The sequence below is a fragment of the Phoenix dactylifera genome, chromosome 1, assembly GCF_051530095.1.
Source record: "Phoenix dactylifera cultivar Ajwa chromosome 1, Ajwa_hap1_PhDact_Kaust_v1.1, whole genome shotgun sequence".
NCBI lineage: Eukaryota > Viridiplantae > Streptophyta > Magnoliopsida > Arecales > Arecaceae > Phoenix > Phoenix dactylifera.
In genome coordinates this window covers 37,635,883-37,657,385 of record NC_143190.1, presented here as the reverse complement: position 1 = coordinate 37,657,385, position 21,503 = coordinate 37,635,883, and the positions used below count along the sequence as shown (strand labels likewise).

At 39.1% G+C, this 21,503-nt stretch overlaps 1 protein-coding gene across 11 annotated transcripts in view; it reads left to right on the top strand.

Annotated features, from left to right (window-relative positions):
* TDP1 (tyrosyl-DNA phosphodiesterase-like protein) overlaps positions 1-21,503 on the top strand; it is a 58,773-nt gene that overhangs the window by 33,458 nt on the left and 3,812 nt on the right. For 3 of the 11 annotated variants that reach the window (XM_089930796.1, XM_039125922.3, XM_088724079.2), the window contains exons 9-13: positions 8,919-9,053; positions 10,160-10,309; positions 14,455-14,558; positions 19,093-19,146; positions 19,309-19,399. In XM_089930796.1, coding sequence (XP_089786922.1) covers positions 8,919-9,053; positions 10,160-10,309; positions 14,455-14,558; positions 19,093-19,146; positions 19,309-19,399 — 534 coding nt within the window. Of the gene's footprint in view, positions 1-3,176; positions 5,787-5,870; positions 6,405-8,918; positions 9,054-10,159; positions 10,310-14,454; positions 14,559-19,092; positions 19,183-19,272; positions 19,400-21,503 lie in introns of those variants that run through there. The other 8 variants (XM_089930789.1, XM_039125920.3, XM_039125921.3 and 5 more) reach the window with 6 other exon arrangements.

The window sequence follows — 21,503 nt, the reverse complement described above, 5'->3', positions numbered from 1 at the left end:
AGCTCATCATGGATCGGACCATTTCCAATAGAGTCTGATTCCTCCTTTCTGACACCCCGTTGAGTTGAGGTGTATCCGGAGGCATCCATTGTGAGACTATGCCATTTTTCTTGAGATAGTTTCGGAATTTTCCACTAAGGTATCTCCTCCTCGATCTGATCGAAGAGCTTTTAGGGATTTTCCAGTTTGTTTTTCTACTTCATTTCTGAACTCTTTGAACTTTTCAAAAGATTCAGATGTGTCTCATAAGATACGCATCCATATTATGAAAAATCATCGGTAAAGGTAATGAAGTATGAATAACGACCCCTGGCTAGCACATCGAATGGGCCACACACATCGGTATGAACCAGGGTAAGTATCTCAGTGGTCCTCTTTTCATGTCCTACAAAGGGTAATCTAGCCATTTTTTCTTGAAGACAAGACTCGCAAACTGGATATGACTCGGAAGTCAATGAGCCAAGAAACCCATCTTTCTCCATTTTGTTCATTCTGTCCTCTCCAATATGGCCAAGCCTGAGGTGCCACAAATACTTCTGGTTTATCTCATCTCTGGATCTTTTGGATCCTATGGCACTCACTACTTGTTCAGACACTACTTGTGCAACTAATTTATTTTTGAAATAATTATAACAACAGTCTTTGTCAAATATAAAAACATGACCATCTTGCGCTAAACACGAAACAGAAATCAAATTCTTGCTAGTAGTAGGGACATAATAACAGTTTCTAAGCAACAAACTAAAACCAGACGGTAGTCGCAGAGGATAGGTGCCCATAGCTACATTCGCAACTCTTGCCCCGTTGCCAACCCGAAGGGTTACTGCACCTTCCGCTAGCCTTCTACTTTTCTTTAGATCCTGTATAGTAGTGCACAAGTGAGCACTAGAACCAGAATCTATAACCCAACTAGAAGTAGAAGAAACCGTAAGGTTAGTTTCAATTACGAGCAAGTTTAACATACCTTATGAAGGTATGTCTGCCTTTTTGTTCTTCAGGCTCTCGAGATATGAAGGGCAGTTCCTTTTCCAGTGGCCGTTGACGTTGCAGTGGAAACATTTTTCTTTGTCATTAGCCTTTTTCTTTTGAACTTCCTTCTTTGGTTTCTTGTCTTTCTTTTGCTTCTTCGCTGGCTTCTTTTTATTCCAAGTAGACTTTATCTTGGAATCAGAAGTCAACTCAGCAGCAAGAACAGTGCCCCTTGAACCTTTCAAGGCCCTTTCAGCAGTTACCAACATATTTAACAGTTCGGTCTTAGTGCATTAAATCTTATTCATATGGTAGTTTACTATAAACTGCCCAAATGAATCAGGAAGGGATTGCAGGATCAGATCTATTTGCAATTCCTTGTGCATGGTCATACCGAGCTTCTGAAGCTCTTCTAGGTCCTTCATCATAGTCAAACAGTGATCGTGGACAGACTGCCCCTCGCGTATCTTTGCCTTGAAGAACCTCTTAGACACTTCAAAGCGTGCTGTGGGGCTTTGCTCACCATACAACTCTTGCAGGTGTGCCAATATTTATCTAGCAGTTTTCATATTCTCATGCTGGCATTGGAGTTCATTTGACATGGATGCCATGATGTAGCACTTGACCCTAATGTCATCGTCCGTCCATTTTTCATGCGTCTCACGCTGTTCATCGGTCGGACGTGATGGTAACCTAGGGATATCGTTGTCGAGCACATTACCTATTTTCTCGCAACTCAGAACAATTTTCAGGTTTTTTAGCCAGTCTTTGTAATTAGTTCCGGTAAATCGGTTGGTCTCAAGAATACGGATCAAAGGGCTCAAAGCTGACATTGTGATCTATAGAGAGTAAAGATTCTAGTTAAACTTTATACTTGAACTCTATTTGTTTTAGGAACTTTAAAAACAAATGTACTCCTACTATTTTCTCAAATCCCTCACACTCTCCTGGTGGAGAAACGAAAATCTTACGCAACTAGGGTTTCTAGTGGGTACTACGGTCCCGCCAATTTACATGCCGCCTCACCTAACGGTTACTGGTGACATATAAATGGATGAGTGTACAACTCTTGTACAACGCTTCTTAAGCAAATTGCAGTGCTACTTGGTCTCTAAGTTATGAAAACCTTACCTAACAATTATTGATTCCATTTCTTAGTTAAGTCAGATCCACCGTATAACCGCAGAAATAAAGTCGTCATTGGGTCCTCACCTAACAGTTATTGGCGCCCAACCCCATCTTTACCCCTACAACATCTCATGTCAATAGAGAGGTCCAGCCCCCGATACAACTTGCCCATTGTGTCCAGCCGAGACAAATCAACACCGGAAAGACCTTAGCAACTCTACTACGGTGGAAGACCTATGAACTTAATATTGCGTAATCATGTCTTAGTGTTTGCAACCTTGTGCTCTTCATAAGAGGTAATCGAGCAATTGACCAGGTAAGCAGGTGGGAGGCTCCCCTTACTCAGAGAGTAAGGTCCTAATTAAGTAACCACCTTTCATGCTCTCCTAGACACTAATTAGATCAATTAATCTAATATGACTAGCTCATGTTGGTTCACTCTCGACTGATTGAGGAGGTTTTAATTTAGGTCTCTAACGATTGACTATCCACATCTCATGCAAATATATTTCTACCCGCTATGCATAGACATAAACATAAACATCCAGGCATAATATCAACATATAAATGTAACTGGTGATGATCATGGATCTAGGATGAGGTCATAGTACAAGCACATGCATGTCAATTGGTTAGATCGTCTTCAACTCTTGACTCGATCTTGATCCCCTAGGTTCAATTGTGATCAACTCCTTGATCCATCTTTAATCAACCCTTGATCTCGATCCGCGCAAGTTGTGCTTGTTGAGGTATGTATCGATCAAGGAAAGCCGTACCGGTCCGTACCGGCCGGTACGGGCCGGTACGAACCGGTCCGGTGCTTGACCGGTACCGGAGAGCGATGAAAACCGGTATATCCGGTTTTCATCTGTGTACCGGCCGGTACGGACCCCGTACCGGCCGGTACGGGACTCGTACCGGTGCGAACCGGCCGGTTCGCACCGGTACGGGTGGTTTTTTTTTTTTTTTTTTACGAAACCACAGCTTCGCGCTGTGGTTTCAAAAACCACGCGCGCGCGTGGTTTCAAAAACCACGCGCCGCGCGTGGTTTTAGGGAGAAGTGGCCCACGGGGCCACTTCTTTCAATTTTTTTTTTTTTTTTCGGGGAACCACAGCGAGGCGCTGTGGTTCCCAAAACCACCGCGGCGCGTGGTTTCAAAAACCACGCGCCGCGCGTGGTTTTGTGAAGGAAGTGGCCAACCGGCCACTTCTTTCAATGAAAAAAAAAAAAAAATTGCTGTGGCCGACAGGCCACAGCTTTCTCCCTTTTTTTAATAGGAAAAGGAGTGGCCGGAGGCCACTCCTTCCCATTAAAAACCAAGAAGCGGCCGACCGGCCACTTCTTTCCGTACGAATTTAACATTACTAAGCTGGAATTTTCTGTTAATCTGGGATTAACTTAAGCCTCTCGTTCGGTTATAAAAACCGAACGAGGCTCACTTCTTTCCCAAACAATTTGAGGTTGAGACTTGAGAGGTTCTAGTTAAGGTGCGGAGACGGAAAGATTTGAGAGATAGCGAGGAGGAGGTCCTGCCCAAAAAATCCAGCGGAGACCATTTAAGGTGCGGTTTTTTTATCCTATATTATTTCATTAATTTTGTTAATAATTTATTTAAAAAAAATAGTTTATAAATTACTTAAATAATAAGATAATGCAAAAATTTACTTTATTAGCTTAATTTTTTGATAAGTTGTCCTTTTATGATAGAAATGGGTTCTATTTAAGGTGCGGAGACGGAAAGATTTGAGAGATAGCGAGGAGGAGATCCTGCCCAAAAAATCCAGCGGAGACTATTTAAGGTGCGGTTTTTTTATCCTATATTATTTCATTAATTTTGTTAATAATTTATTTAAAAAAAATAGTTTATAAATTACTTAAATAATAAGATAATGCAAAAATTTACTTTATTAGCTTAATTTTTTGATAAGTTGTCCTTTTATGATAGAAATGGAGCCATCAAGAAAAACGAACCCTGCAAAGCGTGATATTGGCTGGTCTTATGGGCGAAGACTTGGAAGTGAGGGGCAACGACACCAGTTTCAATGCAAGTTTTGCGACAAGGTTTTCAAGGGAGGAGGGGTAACCAGGTTGAAGCAACACTTAGCCGGAAATTCCGGTGAGGTTGCTACGTGCCGAAATTGTCCTAACGAGATTCGTGTGCTGATGAGGCAGAATCTTGCTGAGGCCAAAGAAGCGAAGGAGGTGGCTTCCAAGAAGAGGGCGGAGGTCGATCGCCAAGCGGCAGAGCCACCTTCCTATCACTCTAGGGAGCCAGAGGAGGTCGAGGATCTAGATGAGGAGGAGGCAGATATTCAGGCGGCCATGCATGCAAGCCTGGATGATCAGTGGCAGCAGGAGGAGGTGGCCAGGCATAGGGCTCGATTTGGGCCCTCTGCATACGAGTCGGGCGGCGGTTCTCGAAGCACTAGACAAGATCCAGAGTTCTTGAGGACAACTTCAGTAAGGGAGGGCGTCGGCAAAGAACGTGGCCGGATTGCATCTATGCTGGGTGGTTTTGGTAGCCGAAAGAAGTCATCTAGAGGAGTTGCAGAAGGAGCGACAATTCATGATGTAGATCCGCATGCTCTCCCCAGTAGAGATTCAAGGCAGCAGAGGGTAGACACAATGTGGATGAAGGATAAGAAGAAAACTATGTGGCGAGCTATTGGATCCTGGTTTCACTTCAGCCACATCCCAGCGAATGTGGCAGACAATACATACTACAGGTCTGCCATTGCCGCCATACAAGCTGCCGGTCCCGGTGTAGCTCCTCCAGGCCCGAAGGATATATACGGTGAGCTTCTTGACAACAATAAGGAGGAGCTGGAGAATTGGATTGACTCCTACAAGAGCAAGTGGCCCATATATGGACTAACCATCATGTGCGATGGTTGGACCGGTCCGACCAGGCGGAGCATCATCAACTTCCTGACATACTGTGATGCTAAGACCTTCTTCCACAAGTCGATTGATGCTTCGGCTTCTGTGCACAACACCTCGTACATGCTGAAACTTATGGAGGATGTGATTGATCTGGTAGGAGAGGAGAATGTCGTGCAGGTCGTCACTGATAATGGGCCGCAATATAAGGCTGCCGGGCAAGTCTTGATGGAGCGGCGGCCACATATTTTCTGGACCCCATGTGCTGCACATTGTATCGATCTTATGTTGATGGACATTGGAAAGATCCGTAGGGTGCAACAAACGGTGGAGACAGCCCAACGCATTACGAGGTATATTTATAACCATAACTGGGTTCTTTCATTGATGAGAAAGTATGCAGGGGGAGAGATTCTGAGACCAGGAGTCACACGGTTTGCTACCAACTTCATCGCACTTGATAGCATACTCGAGAAGAGAGGAGCCTTACGTCAGATGTTTGCCAGTCCGGAGTGGTATGATAGTAGATATTCTTATGCCGGCTCTGAAGGGAGCAAGATAGAAGACTTGGTGACGAGACAACCATTCTGGCAGCGGGCTACTACAATAGTCAAGGCTATCAAACCATTATATGAAGTGCTGCGGGCCGTAGATAGCGAGATCTACCCCCAGATGGAGTTTTTGTATCACATGATGGTCAAGGCAAAGGATCAGATTATGGAGGCAGATCCAGCACATGGCCGGTCATACATCAACATCATTGAGCAACGGTGGGGAGCGCAAATGGGTACGGAATTACATCTAGCAGGTAAACTAAGATATAATTATAGTGACAATTATAGTGATGGATATAATTATATAATTATGCTAAGATAGTCTCGTATATGTGCAGCATACTACCTAAACCCCCGGTTTCAGTACAGCATAGATGGAATTGGTATGGATGAAACACTTCTGGATGCTTTGCGTAATGTGATTTACAAGATGGAGGCAGATCCAGAAAAAGCGGCCCTATGTCTTGAAGAGGTAATTATGATTTAGTAATTACTAGCATGTGTAAGTATATCAGCATCTTCAATTATTAACATGGTTTTCTTATGCTTATTTTTCACAGAGCAAATTATTTAGAGAGGGCAGCTACAGTTTTGGCCAACGAGCGGCTGTCGTCAGCAAACACAATATGAATCCAGGTACGTGACACATCAGCAAAACATTCACCTGGTGTTACTTAGTTACTATTATGGAACTATCATATATGTAATCTTCATAAATATTTTTGCAGCTGAATGGTGGGTGCATTTTGGCGGATCCGCGAGAAATCTAAAGCGGATAGCTATCCGGATCCTCTCCCAAACAGTCTCCTCTAGTGGATGTGAGCGCAATTGGTCCACCTTCGCCCTTATCCACAGCAAACAAAGAAACCGTTTGACGCAAAAGCGCCTCAACGACCTTGTTTATGTGCATTACAATTTGCGGTTGAGGCTAAAGTGCATCCAGGAGGAAGTGGAGCTCAAGTATACAGATCCGATTTACGGGTCCTTCACCGCTGATGACGATGATCCACTACTCGGCTGGCTTGTAGGCCAGCAGCAGGAGCCCGAGCTTGACGAGCCAGGATCGCCTCCACGACCAGCTACCTTCATAGCCACCGAAGCTGGGGTTGATCCAGAGCAATGGGCTGAGCGCAATATTCCACGCACTCCCAGAGCTGATCAGCCGCAGGCACAGGGGAGCCAGACAGAGAGGGCCAGGAAAGGAAAACAAAGAATCCCAATGGAGAGTGTCGAGGAAGAGACTTGGACTAGTAGCGATGAAGGTTCTGGTGGTGATGGATCTTCTAGCCATGGAGGGAGCGGAGGACAGTATGGTACTCATGAGACACAGCCGGAGGGTGGTCTTTATTTCACCGGTGAGTCCCAATTTATGGGTGCTACACAGGATACGGACCACGGTCGACCACCTGATAGAGATCGTGAGGATATTATTGGATATAGAAGACGGGCTCCTCGAGGTCGTTCAGGAAGACAGGATACGACTGCAGATCCGAGGACATACGGATACGGATTCTATTATCCACAGCCTCAGCCTGACGAATACGGATATGGTGCATTGGATTTTGCTTCCGCCATATTTGGATGGGCTCCTACACAATCAGAGGACACCTCTCAGAGCCAGAGCGTGAGCGAGAGATCCGACAGTTCTTATAATCTGGCGCGTGTTCCTTCTGATTGGGTTGATTTGCCTCCTCCTGATTATACTTATGATCCAGATATCTACGAGAGCCATCGGCACTCGTCCCGATTTTAGATATCCTAGAGTACTTTAAATGTATGTAAATGATTGTATCTTAATTCGAAGATATTTTATGTGTATGATTTTATCATTTCGAACGGGAGGAAAACGTAACATGCAATCATGCATCATATATGTTTCAAATTTCAACCCTAAATTTAAATATGAAAATATCAAAAATCATGAAAAAAGTAATAAAAAAACATCAATTTTCATTTAATTTAAGATCCAACAGAGACAACATTAAAAAAAAAAAAAAGTCTGACTCGTGGAGCCCGGCCGGTACCGGACCGGTACGGTACCGGTCCGGACCGGTACCGTACCGGTCCGGCCGGCGACCGGTACGCCGGACCGGACCGGTACGGCGGACCTTGGTATCGATCAACCATCGACGTGCAACACACATCACAGATTACATCCCAGATTAAATTTTAAAAATAAAAGAATAAATTATAACCCTTTTTCATGAGACACGCAGGTCTCTAATACATGAATTTAAGATGCACGCAGACATCTAAAAATCAAAATTACATGCCATCACATAATATCACAGAACATCGTAGAACATTTCAGCACATTCAAAAGGGTTCATCCATGATCATCACCATACGCATCTCATGCATAAATATAATTTTCAGATCTGTAATTTAACTGATTATGTCATTTCATGACTTGCTGATTATGCAAGATATGATTCTAAACATTTGTAATCATATTATCAAAGCAATAGAATCATTAATCCAAGCATACAAAAATCAGCATGCAAAAAATCAGCAACCTAAAATTCTGCATGCAGAAAATTTCAGCAAGCATAATATTTTAAATTTCAGAACTAATATGCCTTTAATGATTAATCCTAATCTTAATCTACATAACCTGGCTCTGATACAACTATTGGGATCCCACGCACGCCGTAGAAAAATCAGAACGCAGCGAAAGGGCATGCACGAGATTCCGTTCATCGCATGAATGTATTTTAGAACAATCGTTTGTAGATAGATTAGGATTAAATACTTTTTATATGATTAGGAAGATCAGATCTTCACCTTGTGCGGGTAGATGAACACCGCAAATCTGATGATCGTGGATTTGTTGAAGGTTCGCTTGAAGCCGCACACGCGTCCGGCCTCTATGGGTGTCCATACGAGGCAGAGGACCAATCCAAACACCTGAATCTCCCCGGGGTGCTAGCTCCCTTGCAGAGATTTGTTTTGATGGCTGAAATCCTCTCTTGATCTATCAACTCGTTGATTGATCTTAAGAGGAAGGTCTAGAAAAGGGAGGAAGAAGATCCCATCTTGCTGCCCCTTCTCTTTTGTCTTTTGGATGGAAGGAGGAAGGGAAAAATGCATGCTTTAACTATAATTGTGGTCCATCTAGATCTATTCCTCAAATAATAGTTCCTTTTTAGACACTACTAAAATAACCTTTTGATTCTTTAATTTGATGAGATTGCGTTATGCTAACTGATACAACCTCTTGGACTGTGGTACATAATATATAAAGCTTTTGGTGCTTGATGTGATTTTTTTGCATGTTTTATTGTGTAAAATGAGATATTCTGAATTATATTATTACTATTGAAGTTAACTTGTCTGTTGGAATTGTTAATCTTATGTTTTTTGCCTCATGACTCTTAAACTATCAGGTTAGGTTGATTGCATCTGTTCCTGGATATCATAAGGGTACCAACTTGAAAAAATGGGGCCATATGAAATTGCGAGGTGTCCTTGAAGAATGTATATTTGATAAAGAATTTTGTAAATCCCCGCTTGTTTACCAGGTATTGGTGGGTTAATCTTTGACAATTCAAAATGTTGTTTGTTCATATTCTGCGATAGTTATTTTGACGCGTATTTAATGCATGGACTGTGAACTGACTCACTAAACATTTTTAGCATGTTGTAATTTTTTCACCTTTCCTAGCATGTTTTTTTATTGTAACATTACATCGTTTGTATGCATTGAATTGGAAATTTGCATTTAGATACTTTGCCTCTGAAATAGAGTGCGGATATATCATATACCTTGAGCATGGGTGTTCTTCTAAGATTTTATTATGGACATTTCCAAGGACCTCCTAGATGGCTTAACTGTACTGGAATTGCATTAGATTTTAGCATGATGAATCCTTAGCAGTTCGTTTATGGATATCTTAAAACTGCCATAGCAAAAATCTTGCAAATAACATAGAGACAGCCGAAATTTATCCATACTTTGGTAGAGATTGAATTGATTATTTTCAGCTATGCCCAAACATGACTCATGGTGATGCTGGGTTTTGGGAACAGAGAGGTTAATTTATTGAATATTGAAATTAATGTTGTTTACATGAGGGCTTTGTAAAAAAATATTCATTCTGCTATTGATTACCCTATACTTATACAGTTGGTGGCATAGTTCATTTGAATTTTTGTAAAAAATTAATGTTAGATATATTGATGTTACAGGAACTAGACCAGAACTTAACATGATAATGACATAGATAATGGCAAGACATTGTTACTTTAGATTTGGCACATCTCTTTCGTTCCAGAAATGCTTACAGTTTTATTGATTTGTGTTGAATTACATGAATTCATGCTTTTAGACACTATTAAGTAAGAAATGTAGTTTAAATCAAACCTCAGACCAGTGAAATATATCCTCTCTCTCGTAAAAAGAATCACTAACCTATTTTTCGTTGCTAACGTATGATTCTTATACTTCAAATTTAGGGCATCAGACTTCATGATAGTATAACTACTTCCTAACACAAAATCTGGTCTCATTACTTACATTCTTTTGTCCTGCTATTCCACCATTCATCCTAATTTGTGTGGTAACCTGTATTTCTTATGATCATTTAAAGTATTCCTGGTGTAAAATATAACTTGCAAGTTGTTGCAGTTTTCTTCCCTTGGTTCATTGGATGAGAGGTGGTTAGCTGAGTTAGCAGTGTCTATGTCATCAGGCATCTTAAATGACGGATCACCTCTGGGTTCTGGAAAACCGCTTATAATCTGGCCAACCGTGGAGGATGTTAGATGCTCCCTAGAGGTATGACGTTAAACTGTGTTAAGAATAGTTGTCAATCCAGCCCTCCATCATTGTGCCATGACTTGGTTTATTACTCTTAACTGCATTTTCTGCTGCTGCTGCTACTACTGTTATTGTTGTCATATGTTCTCCACCATCACCATTGTTGTTATGCTTGTTTTGTTTGAGCTACCTTATAGGAGTTAAGGGTTCAGTTTATACTCTTCCTGTCTATAGAAATGACTGTAAAAGTACATAAAAGCCATGAGGCATGAAGCTAGATCTCTGGTGGTTGTTTAATTTACGGTTTTTTCCTCTTTCTTTTTAATGACAGTTCCTTCTTTTTCTTTTTTATTTTGTTTCATACGAATTCTTTTCTACATTAGTGACAAATCTTACATTTGATTTTGCTATGTCAAAAATCTAAACCAATTAATGGTATTTTTAGTTGGCTGTGACCCTTTCTGCACTCTTTTTCTCAATTAAGTCCATGGGTAAATTGTATTTGAAATTTCAAAAACTGTCTATCTATTAGTTTGTGTCTTTTTTTGTATTTAAAGATTGTTCTAATCTTTGTAGGTTTCTCATTATGCTCTCTTTAGGTTTCTCATTAAATATTCTCACCGTATTTTTCAACCAAAATTTTCCCCTAATCTTATTCCTGGCACAAATCACTTTGATAATATCTGTTCAATTCAAGTTTCATGATTTTTGTATATGCTACTTTTGCAATTTTTAAACAGTTTTGTCTTTAGAACCTAGAGAGTGAGCCTGGCACAACGGTGAGATTGCTCTATTGTGACCTGAATGTCACAAGTTTGAAGTGCAGAAATGGCCTCTCTTCATGCGGGGGTAAGGCTGTGTGCATCTGATTCTATTCAAACCACACAATAGTGGGAGCCTTGTGCATTAGGCTGCCCCTATTGTCTTTGAAACCTTAATTTTCTCTTTGAATATTATTCTTGATGCAAATCACTCCATAATAGATGCTATTTGATCTATTCTGATGAATTATTTGATGTTACTTTTGCTAGGGAGAAAGGATCATATATCATTTGTAAATAATCTTAGATGGTGGATCCAAATATACTTCATATCTGCAGCAAAGTGACAGCGGTATCTCCTTAGTTGAGCATAGGGTGACGACAAAGTGGAAGAAAATTGACAAAGAAACTCGATCAAACTACTAAATGGAAGAACATAAGAGAGAAGAGAGGAAGATGAAGAAGAAGAGATATGGGAGGTCGCTCTGTTTGATAGAAATGACCAAAATTTCCCAGACAGGAGGTGGTGGTTGGCAATGTACCACTGAAAATGGTTGACCAAATACAGTAGGCTCAAAAACTTGGGTCCCAGTTGGTCTGGGAAGAGAAAAATTTAAATATGGTTTTTAATTCAAGCTGGCACAGCTTTTTTTATTGGGTTAAGGTGCAGCTAGTGCCATTTACAACCTACTTGAATGCAGAAGCAAATTATATAATCTCAATCCTATTTGAAGAAATCAACATGCAAGCAAATGCAAAGATCAGCTAGTGATTAGGATGCATAAATTAAAACTATATATATGAAAGGCATGGACATGAAACCGACAGTCATCTGATGACATAAATGAGCAATTAAAATTTATTATACAAAAATTAACAAGTTCAGAGATGTATTAGAAGAAAAGTTAGAACTTAGAAGCTTTGAAATCATTGATTGATGTTATCTTGAGTTTGAAGCTACAACATTATCTTCTGAGCCTGTCCTCATCAGATCACCTGGTAAGACTCAGCAACAAAACTTCCATATCTATGTCTTTCTGCTGCTTAACCAAACATGATACAGAACAAGATGTATGGACATGGGGAAGGCCTTGTAAGGCCTAATAGGTGGCCGAAGGGGTTTAGGGATTTACAGTACATCAGATCTGTTGTGGTTGGACTGGAATTGAGACTGAACTGGTTTGAAGGAAAGGGCAGCTTCAGATTTTAGGTTCTGTAGCTGTCGAGGATCGACTAAGGCTTGTTGCACAGGTTTTTAAAGAGGACTTTCTGGTGAACAGCTGATAATATTTGCTGTTACTACATATTGGACTGACCTGATTGATGACTGGGTTTTGCCAGTCCTAATGTAGGGCTGCTGTTAGGTTTTTGGAGTGGATGAATTTCAGGTTTGTGGATAGGTTGGCTTGAATTGGATATGAAGAAAAATTAACAGAAAAAGAAAAGAAATAGATAAAATATGAAAGTTTCTGTCTGACAATGATATGTAGGATTTGCTCTTCCTAACTCCTAAGTCCTTGCACCCATCTGATCCCTCAGATGCAGGAGGGGGGGGGGGGGGGGGGGGGAGTTGTAGATTAAAGTCAAGCAATCATCCGTAAGGGCCTGGAGGGAATGTTGTTGTTGCATCTAGTCCTTTTTTTTCTAAAACAGAAGTGTGTCTTGGTGAGGCCGGGATTCTGACCCTACTGGCATCCAACACCCTATTACATTACGAGCTCAACTAGTTGCGGCCACTCTGATTTGATAATTTCAGTAGACCTCCTAGTAAAGTAGGAAACAAATAAGGGCCTGTTTGGGAAATCTAGTAGGATTGTGCCGGATTTCCTATTGGATCATGGATTGCACAATCTATTTAAGTAAGGCAATCCCTCTCTAGCCCAAATCCCGTGGGAGGAATAGGACTTTTTTTTTTCATCCTGCAGTCCAACAGGCCTATAGATGGGATTTAGGCCGAGGACAGACGGGCCTTTAGAAAAAAGGGGCTGGATAGGCTAATAGGCTCGATTCCTATAGGAAATCCAGCCCTATCCTGCTGAATTTCCGAAATAGGCCCTAAAAAGGTATCTTGCGATATATTTAACTTCATATTTGAAGATTCTTGCAAAACAGTTCATAGCAATAAATGGTGATTAAAAATGAACTAGGTTTGAGTGATAATTCTAAAAGCCTTCCAACCATAATCCAAAGTCATCCTTATACAGGTTTTGGTTGTTTCTTCTGAAACTAAGTGTAAACTTGAAGGCATCATTAGTTCTCTTCAATTATTCCTCGTTATGTTTGGTGGTGGAAGGGGTCATTGCTTTGTGCAGTGGTAAAAGGCTTAGGCTGACAAGCACAATGGCATGGATTCGAGTCCTAGGACAGCTACTTTTTGTGCAAAAAACTGCTAAAGATTAGGTCCTTGCCTAGTTTGCCCCTTCTAGGGTCCTGGCTTGTTGGGATCATAACTAGGTGATGTTTTTTCTTTTTTATGTTTGGTGGTGGACTTCTTATTCCAGTTACTGCAGAGCTGGTCGAACTCAGTCTGCTGATTTGTTGGATGGGTGAAATAGTTACAAAAACCTGGTTGATAACAACAAATTCTGCTCTTGCCCTTCGACTTGGGCAGGAAATAGACTTTATGTGTAAATTTGGTTTGTTGAATATGATCAAACATGTATTTAATTGCATGACTATGCTATGCTAGGTTCTAATGTAATGATTTTGTATGTCTGTGCATGAAGTACATCTTGAAGGCCCTGGTTCTGGTACACAGGTTGCATAAGTGAATTTAATATAAAAGTATTCTTGGACTTCATGCTTAAATGTATGACTGATATTGGACATATGTATTATGCCCAAACTTACATCCCCAATGATGGTTATAGTCTAAGAGCAGCTTTATGGTTGCTATATCTCCATGCACATATGGTGTCAGATTATGCATTGATAAGATGCGGGATTCAGCTGCATATATCATGATTTGCGGATTTAACCCAAATATCATGGCCAGTAAGGACCACGTTTATGGAATATGGCAATTTTGCTACTTTATATAGCATGGATTTGGCTTTGTTATGTTGCATATGGGTGTGAGGGTTAATGCCTGCATATGGGGAAAGAATTACATGTATATGTTGATGCTCTACTCTTGTAACTCATGTCATGCTGGATCTTAGACATTTGTGGTTATATTTAGCTTATTCTTAAAGATCAATTCATAAACTCTTAATTTGCATAATATATAAATTTTTCATTGTATTAATACACCAGTCCTATTCGTTTCATAGTTAGCACGAGGTTAGAACTTCCTGAGTTCTGGCCTGTCAAATACTTAAATCTTACTAGGTTGTTCCGTTACTTATCCATCTTCGCTCGCTTTGATCTCTAATTTCTTTAACGTGTTGCATAATGTTTCAGGGTTATGCAGCTGGTAATGCAATTCCAAGCCCACAAAAGAATGTAGAAAAGGACTTTCTGAAAAAATATTGGGCTAGATGGAAGGCAAACCATGTAGGCCGGTGGTATACCCTTTATTCATTAAAGATTTGATGAAATTATTGGATTATAATTTTTAAATTATGGAAGGCCTGTTTTTCTTCCCTTTGCTTAACTATTTCTTCTTGCTATTATATAATTTCATCCTAGTTTATGAACCTACGAGTACAATTTCAAGGTTTTTTTTCTCAACTTTTCATTATGGTAGGATGCTACGCGCCTGCACCTTCAGAATGAGTTATTTGTACAGTTTCACACAGCTTGATCAATATTTTGTATCATATGACAAAATGATGCTGAGTGTTTTTCCTAAAATCTAGAGGACCTTCACATTTGTTCAAAAAAAATACATAGAAGGCCATTATTAAGTTTGTAACAGGTCACAATGTTAAAGCTTCCCCATTTGGTAAGGTGTTAGGAGTTACTTCTGACTAGTCAACTTGAAATCAAGAAAAATAATGTTGTCAAAGGCAAATTTTTTACCAGTAGAGAAAGACAATTAAGATTTGTTCAAGCTTAGGCTAACTGCTAGTGGGGGGGACAGATTGCCTGCTAGTCAGACTGCTGTAGATTTGAGGAATGTGGCTTGGCAAATTGTGAAGTAAATCTTCCGGCCCTTTAAAGTGAGGTTTTGATGTTAGGTGGGCATGGTCCTAAATTGAATTTAATTATGGTTGAAGTACTGACTAGTTTGGAAGGGAAGAAGAAATTGCATTTGTCACTTTAGAGCAATTTAATGCTGGTTGATAAAGCATGATGACATTTCTAATAAGGTTTGTGCTTGCTGGAAAGCTTTTATATGAAACAAGTTTAAAAGTTATTGATCATTAGCTTCACTAGGAAGACATAGGATTTGACCAATGCTGGCCTTTAGCTTTTCTTTGTTTCATGGTGCACAAAAATAGCATAGAAAAAAAATCCTTTTGGTAATTTATTTTTATGGTGAACTAACATCACTTTGAGCAAAATTTATGGTGTCACTAAAGTTCCATGAGTCCTGGATATTCTGACTTCAGTAGAGTCATAATTTTCCAGTGTTTGCATGAAGTTGATGCTAAGTACCTTCTTGCTTATATCATGCAGGTCTGTGTATGAAAACTCGAGGAATATGGAGATTTAGTAGATTCAAGGACATTTGTTGAACTTGAATAAGTTTTGGTTACCTTGATAATAAATTTTCTATGTTGTATGTCTCCTTTCAAATGAATGAGGATGACGGACTAATACTAGTTTATGGGTATTAAAAGAAATAAAAGCTGATTTAATGCAAATTAGGAAAATTTGGAATGCAGTTTTGTGTTCATGCAATTATCAGAAAAGATAAAGAGGGTTGATAGAAAGACAATGGAGGAGGCTATAGTGAATTATTGTCGGTTCAGTGTGTTGGCAATGCCCTGGCAAAAGGAGGGAAAAATGAGATTCTGAGTTCTAGAAAGTTTTGTATCTCAAGGAATTGGAAACTTAAGGTTGTGTGGTGGTGAAGGTTGGAAATGCCAACTGTGTCATCATGTGCTGCATGCTCTACCTCTCCATATTGCATGTCATATCAACATGGTTGTATCATCTATGCCTGTGAACTATGAGTATATGGGAGCATGCCATTCCTTGCAGATCCTGGTACATGACCAATATGCTCTCCATATGACCAGGTTTCAAATTTTTGGTGCTGATAACGTAAGTTTGGTAACGAAGTTGAGATGGTTCTGTTATCAACCACTTTAGCTAACCAGGTGGAGTTCTCAAGTTATGTTGATTAGAAAAAGCTAGACAAGAGGTAATTTCTAGCGATGTCATATTAAAACCTAGGAGGACCTGAAGTGAGGGTAGGTGGAGAATCCATCTTGTATTCATTGAGTTCATGTCATGATAAATAGGAGTTTCATATAATTATAAAAACAATATAATTATATGGAGCCTGGCATGGAAGGAATTGAATTATAGTTCGTACTTCGTACCTTTCCTAATTATAAGATTAAGTAGATCTTTGAAGGTTTAGAGGGGCAATTTTTCTCTTGGTGATTGATCAAGTTAAATCACTTTGAATGTTAGGAGTTTGAGTAGCTTTATGAAGCAGAGAAATGCTAAAGGCCGACTATCTTGCTGATGTTTTAATGTGCTTGGTATTCTGGAGCATGATATTAGTACTAAAACCTGAATGCTTCTGGAACATGAAATTAATACCAAAACCTGTGTACTTCTGGAGCATGAGATTAATACCTGAACAGTGATGATTGATGATCAGCCTCTAGAGAAGTATTTTAAGGTGTTGGTATGCAGCACTCACAATGTTGGTGAACTTGGCCATGTGTTTTTGAGCTCTTGTCACCATACCATGGCCCATAGTGGCCTAATATGGCATTTGGATCCATAGGAGGCACCATGTTGGGCCCAAATCCACCATGGGATTAACTATATGGCCGAGGCAAAGCGGGGACTTTAGGCCTAAAGCAGGCTGGATTTGTTTTTAATTAAATTGGGTTAGGTAGGGCTTTGTTAGGAGTTAAGACTAGTTTGATTTTTGTGTATACACACTGGGTGGTTTGAGGGCTCTAGGAATTGAGTTGTAGCTGAAAAAAAGAGGGCAGGAGAGGGTGAAAAGGAGACGAGAAGAGAGGATGAGAAAGAGGAAATAGACAAGGAAGAAGAAAGATACTGATGCTGCACCACCACTGGTGCTGCCTCTCCCTGCTGCTAACTTGTATCTTGCCTTTTCTTTCTTTTATTCTATTGTCTTCTCTCGCTCTTTTCCCAATTCTTTTTTTACTGTTTACCTTTTCCCACCAAAGGCAGAGAAGAGGGATACTGCAAAGCTCCAGCTGCACCATGAATGGCATTGCCCTGTTCCTTGCAACTGTCCCCCACCCATCCTCTCTCTGTTTTCCCACCTTTTCTCTGCTTTTACTCCCCTTGCTCACTTTGGTCTTGGTGGTTGAAGGAAGAGTGTTTTTCTGCTGCCAACAGCCCACCAGCATTCTTCCACTGGCCGAAGGAAAGAGAAAAGAAAGAAGAGAAATAAGGGATAAGACAGGAGGAAGGAAAAGAATGCTCAGGGCTCAACATCAGGGTAAAGTAAAATATATCCCTGGGGCTGGATCCCTAGATTTGATTAGTGGACAGAGTTTGGAGGACAAGGAATGTCAATGTACATCCTAAAAGGGGAAAGAAACCCTGCAAAAAAATCCCATTAACCTACATAAAAAGTTCGAGTGAATGTTTGGGGGTCGGAAAACTTGTCCTTTAGTTTTAATGTTCGAAAATTGATGTAGAGGGTGATAGAAGCATCATTACAGGGAGACTATGAAATTTGTGTTGAAAATGATTTGGTACGAGCCTTGATAAAAATTTTGTGGCAGAAAATGGAAATACTTCCATTAGTAAGTGGCTGAAATGTTAGGAGTTTAAGTTGCCACTTTTGGTCCAAGCATAGGCATTGGAAGCTGACTCAATGGCCTCAAGGAATCTTAGGATCCAAGAAATCTTTTTTAGCTACTTACGAATCTTCAATAGCCTTATTTTGATGACCTTAATACAAAAATAGTTTGGCAATGTCATTTCCTATGGGTATTTATGTGTTGGGTTCTGGCAAGTTGGCCACATAACACAGCGAAATTTGTTAAAACTTAAAAGTGAGCCTATCTACTGTACTAAATTTTTTAGCTTTTCAAAGGTAGTCCTTGGAAAGGTGTTCTCATATCATTAATATCGAGTGTCATGTGTTGGATGGGTTGAAATGATTGTTTGTCTCTGTTTGGTTGTGGAGTACGTTAGCTTAGAATAGATGGGTTAGCTTACTCCTAACCCACTTTACTCCGGAATAAACTGCTCCATTACACATGTTGGAGTGTTTTATTCCAGGTTAAGTGAAAAAAGCAACCCTACTTATTCTTCAAAATAAATTTTGCCTCCAAAATATGTGGGGTTCATTTCTAGAATTTGGTGGGTTAAAGTGAAATAATTGAGAAAAGGGGCTTTATTCCCCTTCATTGTGCCTTATTGTGCAAGCAAAGGAAGCCTTGATGTAACATGGTAACCCAATAAGTGACCAAAAGAATATGCATGCATACCTAATTGATTAATATGACTTACAATGCTTCCCATTTGCTCCTTGCACTGAATGTTTTATAACACAACTATCACTTCTATTCTTGTTCCAAGTTCAAGGAGAAATTATAGTCACGTTATCCTCATCCATTACAATTTTGTTGATGGGTAAATTTGAATCAGATGCATTACCTTAATTCTGTTGAAAATGCTATTCAGTTTAGCTCAGATATTTGTTGATGGTGTAGTCAGGAAGTAAAAAAGTTGAGTAAGAGCAAATAATGTTTTTGGTAAGATTATTAATTCCTTTATGTTGTTTGGCTAATTCTTTCATAAAAGGTTTTAATCTTGATTAGTATAGTTTGCTGCTCTATCTGAACAAATCACACATTCTTTCTTTACTGAACATATCACACATTCTTTCTTTACTGAACAAATCACACATTCTTTCTTTATCCTCATTTTGTAAGTGAAATTGCTGATATCATGCTGATGATCATTTGTCTTTTGATGTTACAGTCGTGCAATGCCTCATATAAAAACCTACACTCGTTATAATGGTCAGAATCTTGCGTAAGGCTTCATCTTTATCCTCTAACCATTTAGATTGTGCATAACTGGATTTGCTTTTAATTTTAAGCATTTTTAATCATGTTCTGTTGAGATAGTGGTTATTATTGTTATTGTTGTTGTTTCTAGTGTTTCAGTGCGATCATTTTCGTTTCCTCTCAACAGATGGTTTCTGCTTACTTCAGCCAATCTAAGCAAAGCTGCTTGGGGTGCATTACAGAAGAACAGTTCCCAACTAATGATACGTTCTTACGAGGTAGGCTTTTAACTCTAAGTACTCCATAAGTTTCTTGTTACATATTGTGTCTTTTGGGTCCTGCAGTATGCTGCAACTTCATTAGTTTGTCATTTCAATAAAATCAGCACCAAGAAAAGCATGTCAAAACCAGTAAAACAGTACCACGATGTTCTTATATGTCTGATATATAGGTAAACTATACTTTGTCACACTGGAATGTTGTTAGTTGCACAGATGCTTTATTGTTCGAGTTTGTAATCCTAGTTTTGCATTGCTTATCCTATTTTTCCTTTTAAACCTTTTTGCTTGAATATTTGAATTGAAACTTAGTCAAAAAAATCTTTCATTTTGAAGTTATGTAATTCTTGGCTTAGAAATTAGATGTCTTCTCCTTTTTCTTCTTCCTCTTCTATTACATTCAGGATTTTGTGAACATCTGCTGTAGGTTGTCTTAAATTTCTGGATGAAGATAGATATATTAATTCTTCAGATTTTAGTTGAAATAAAACCTCTTTTTCTTTTTTCTATTTGTCTTAGAGATTTGTAAATAAATTTAGTGTGTTGTACTTAGGTCGATAATTGGACTAGAGTCCAGCTTAATCTATGAGTGGAGGTCTAGGCGGATCAGTGTTGACCTCTAATGTTTGGTTCACGGCCAAAGAGAAGATTTAATCACTCCATTAATTGGTTTTAAATCTAGTTAAGGTTTAAAAATTGGAAGACTATCATTAAGAGTTTGCTTCTAATAAAATCAGGATAGGATCCACTTTAGTGTGTTTGGCCCCAAATGCTTCACGGTGGAAATCAATAATAGACCTTTCAAAATAAAAATCAACACCGTTAAATATGACTTGTGGTGCATAAAATGCCTAGAAAAAAAAATCATGCAGTTTCGAGATCTTTTACCCATTTATCAAATCGATGAAAAATAAACAAATTTAATGGTATAATGCCATGTCTTCATTTGATCTATAGTCTAGAAGTATCCAAATCATTTGAAATTTGATCCGCATATGTTTAAAGTATTTATATCAACATCAATGGTTAAGATTTGCAAGTATGTAGTGTATAATTTGCTTTAGCTCATTAGAAATATTGATACTGTTCATTTTGTGGTCGCTTGATGCATAGGCAAGATACCTCTAAAATAAATGATTTTAGCATCTGGGCATTTTATGCACCACAGTTCATGATCCATCATGTCGATTTTCACTTGAGAGGTGCATTATTGATTTCCACCAAGAAGCATTTGGGTAAATGCACTCAAGTGCATGCTTTCCTAACTCCTAATAATTCGATACATTCTTATTTTAGATGAAAAAAATTCCTAATAAAAACATAAGGTATAGTGCATTTATAGTTTGTTACAATGTTTTATCAGTGGCCGAGGGTGTGCACGGGTCTGGTCAGATCAGTTTGGAGATAAACCAAAAATTGAACCGATTTAAACTAGTTTACTAAAACCAAAACCAAAACCGAACCGACCATTTAAAAAACCGATTGAAAGCCAGCCCAAGAAATTTGGTTTGGTTTGTTTCAATTTATATGGTTGATATTCAATGGTTGGGGCTAAATAGGCTAGGCTAAGTCTAAACAAGAAATTCTATATTATATAGGGTTGATATTCAATGGACTGGGCTAAATGGGCTAGACTTAGTGTAAACATAAAAATTCCATTTTATATATAAGAGAAAATATAAAATAAAATAAAATTGAATTATATATATACGCATGCATATGGGTCAGGTCCGGTCGGGTCAGTTTGAATTGATTTTTTGAAAATCCAAACTGAAATTGAATTGAATTTTTTCAATCAAGCCTTCCTCAAATTGACACCAAATTGAATATAGAAAAAAATCAATATAAACCGAACCGAAGAGACCTATTCAAATCGGGTTTACGATTTGGCCAATTTTTTGCACACCCTAGTCAGTGGAAATAGACATAGCTTACAAGAGCTTATTGGCTAATCTCTTTTTTGTACTTGAAACTAGGACTTGTTTTGGTGGTTTTGCGGAAACAAATCATGGGGCCAAATTTATGTAAATGTGTTTCGTCATCCTTCATTTCTTTAAAATATGATTTTGTAAATTGTGAACCTTAGGAGGTCTTGTTTACTTTA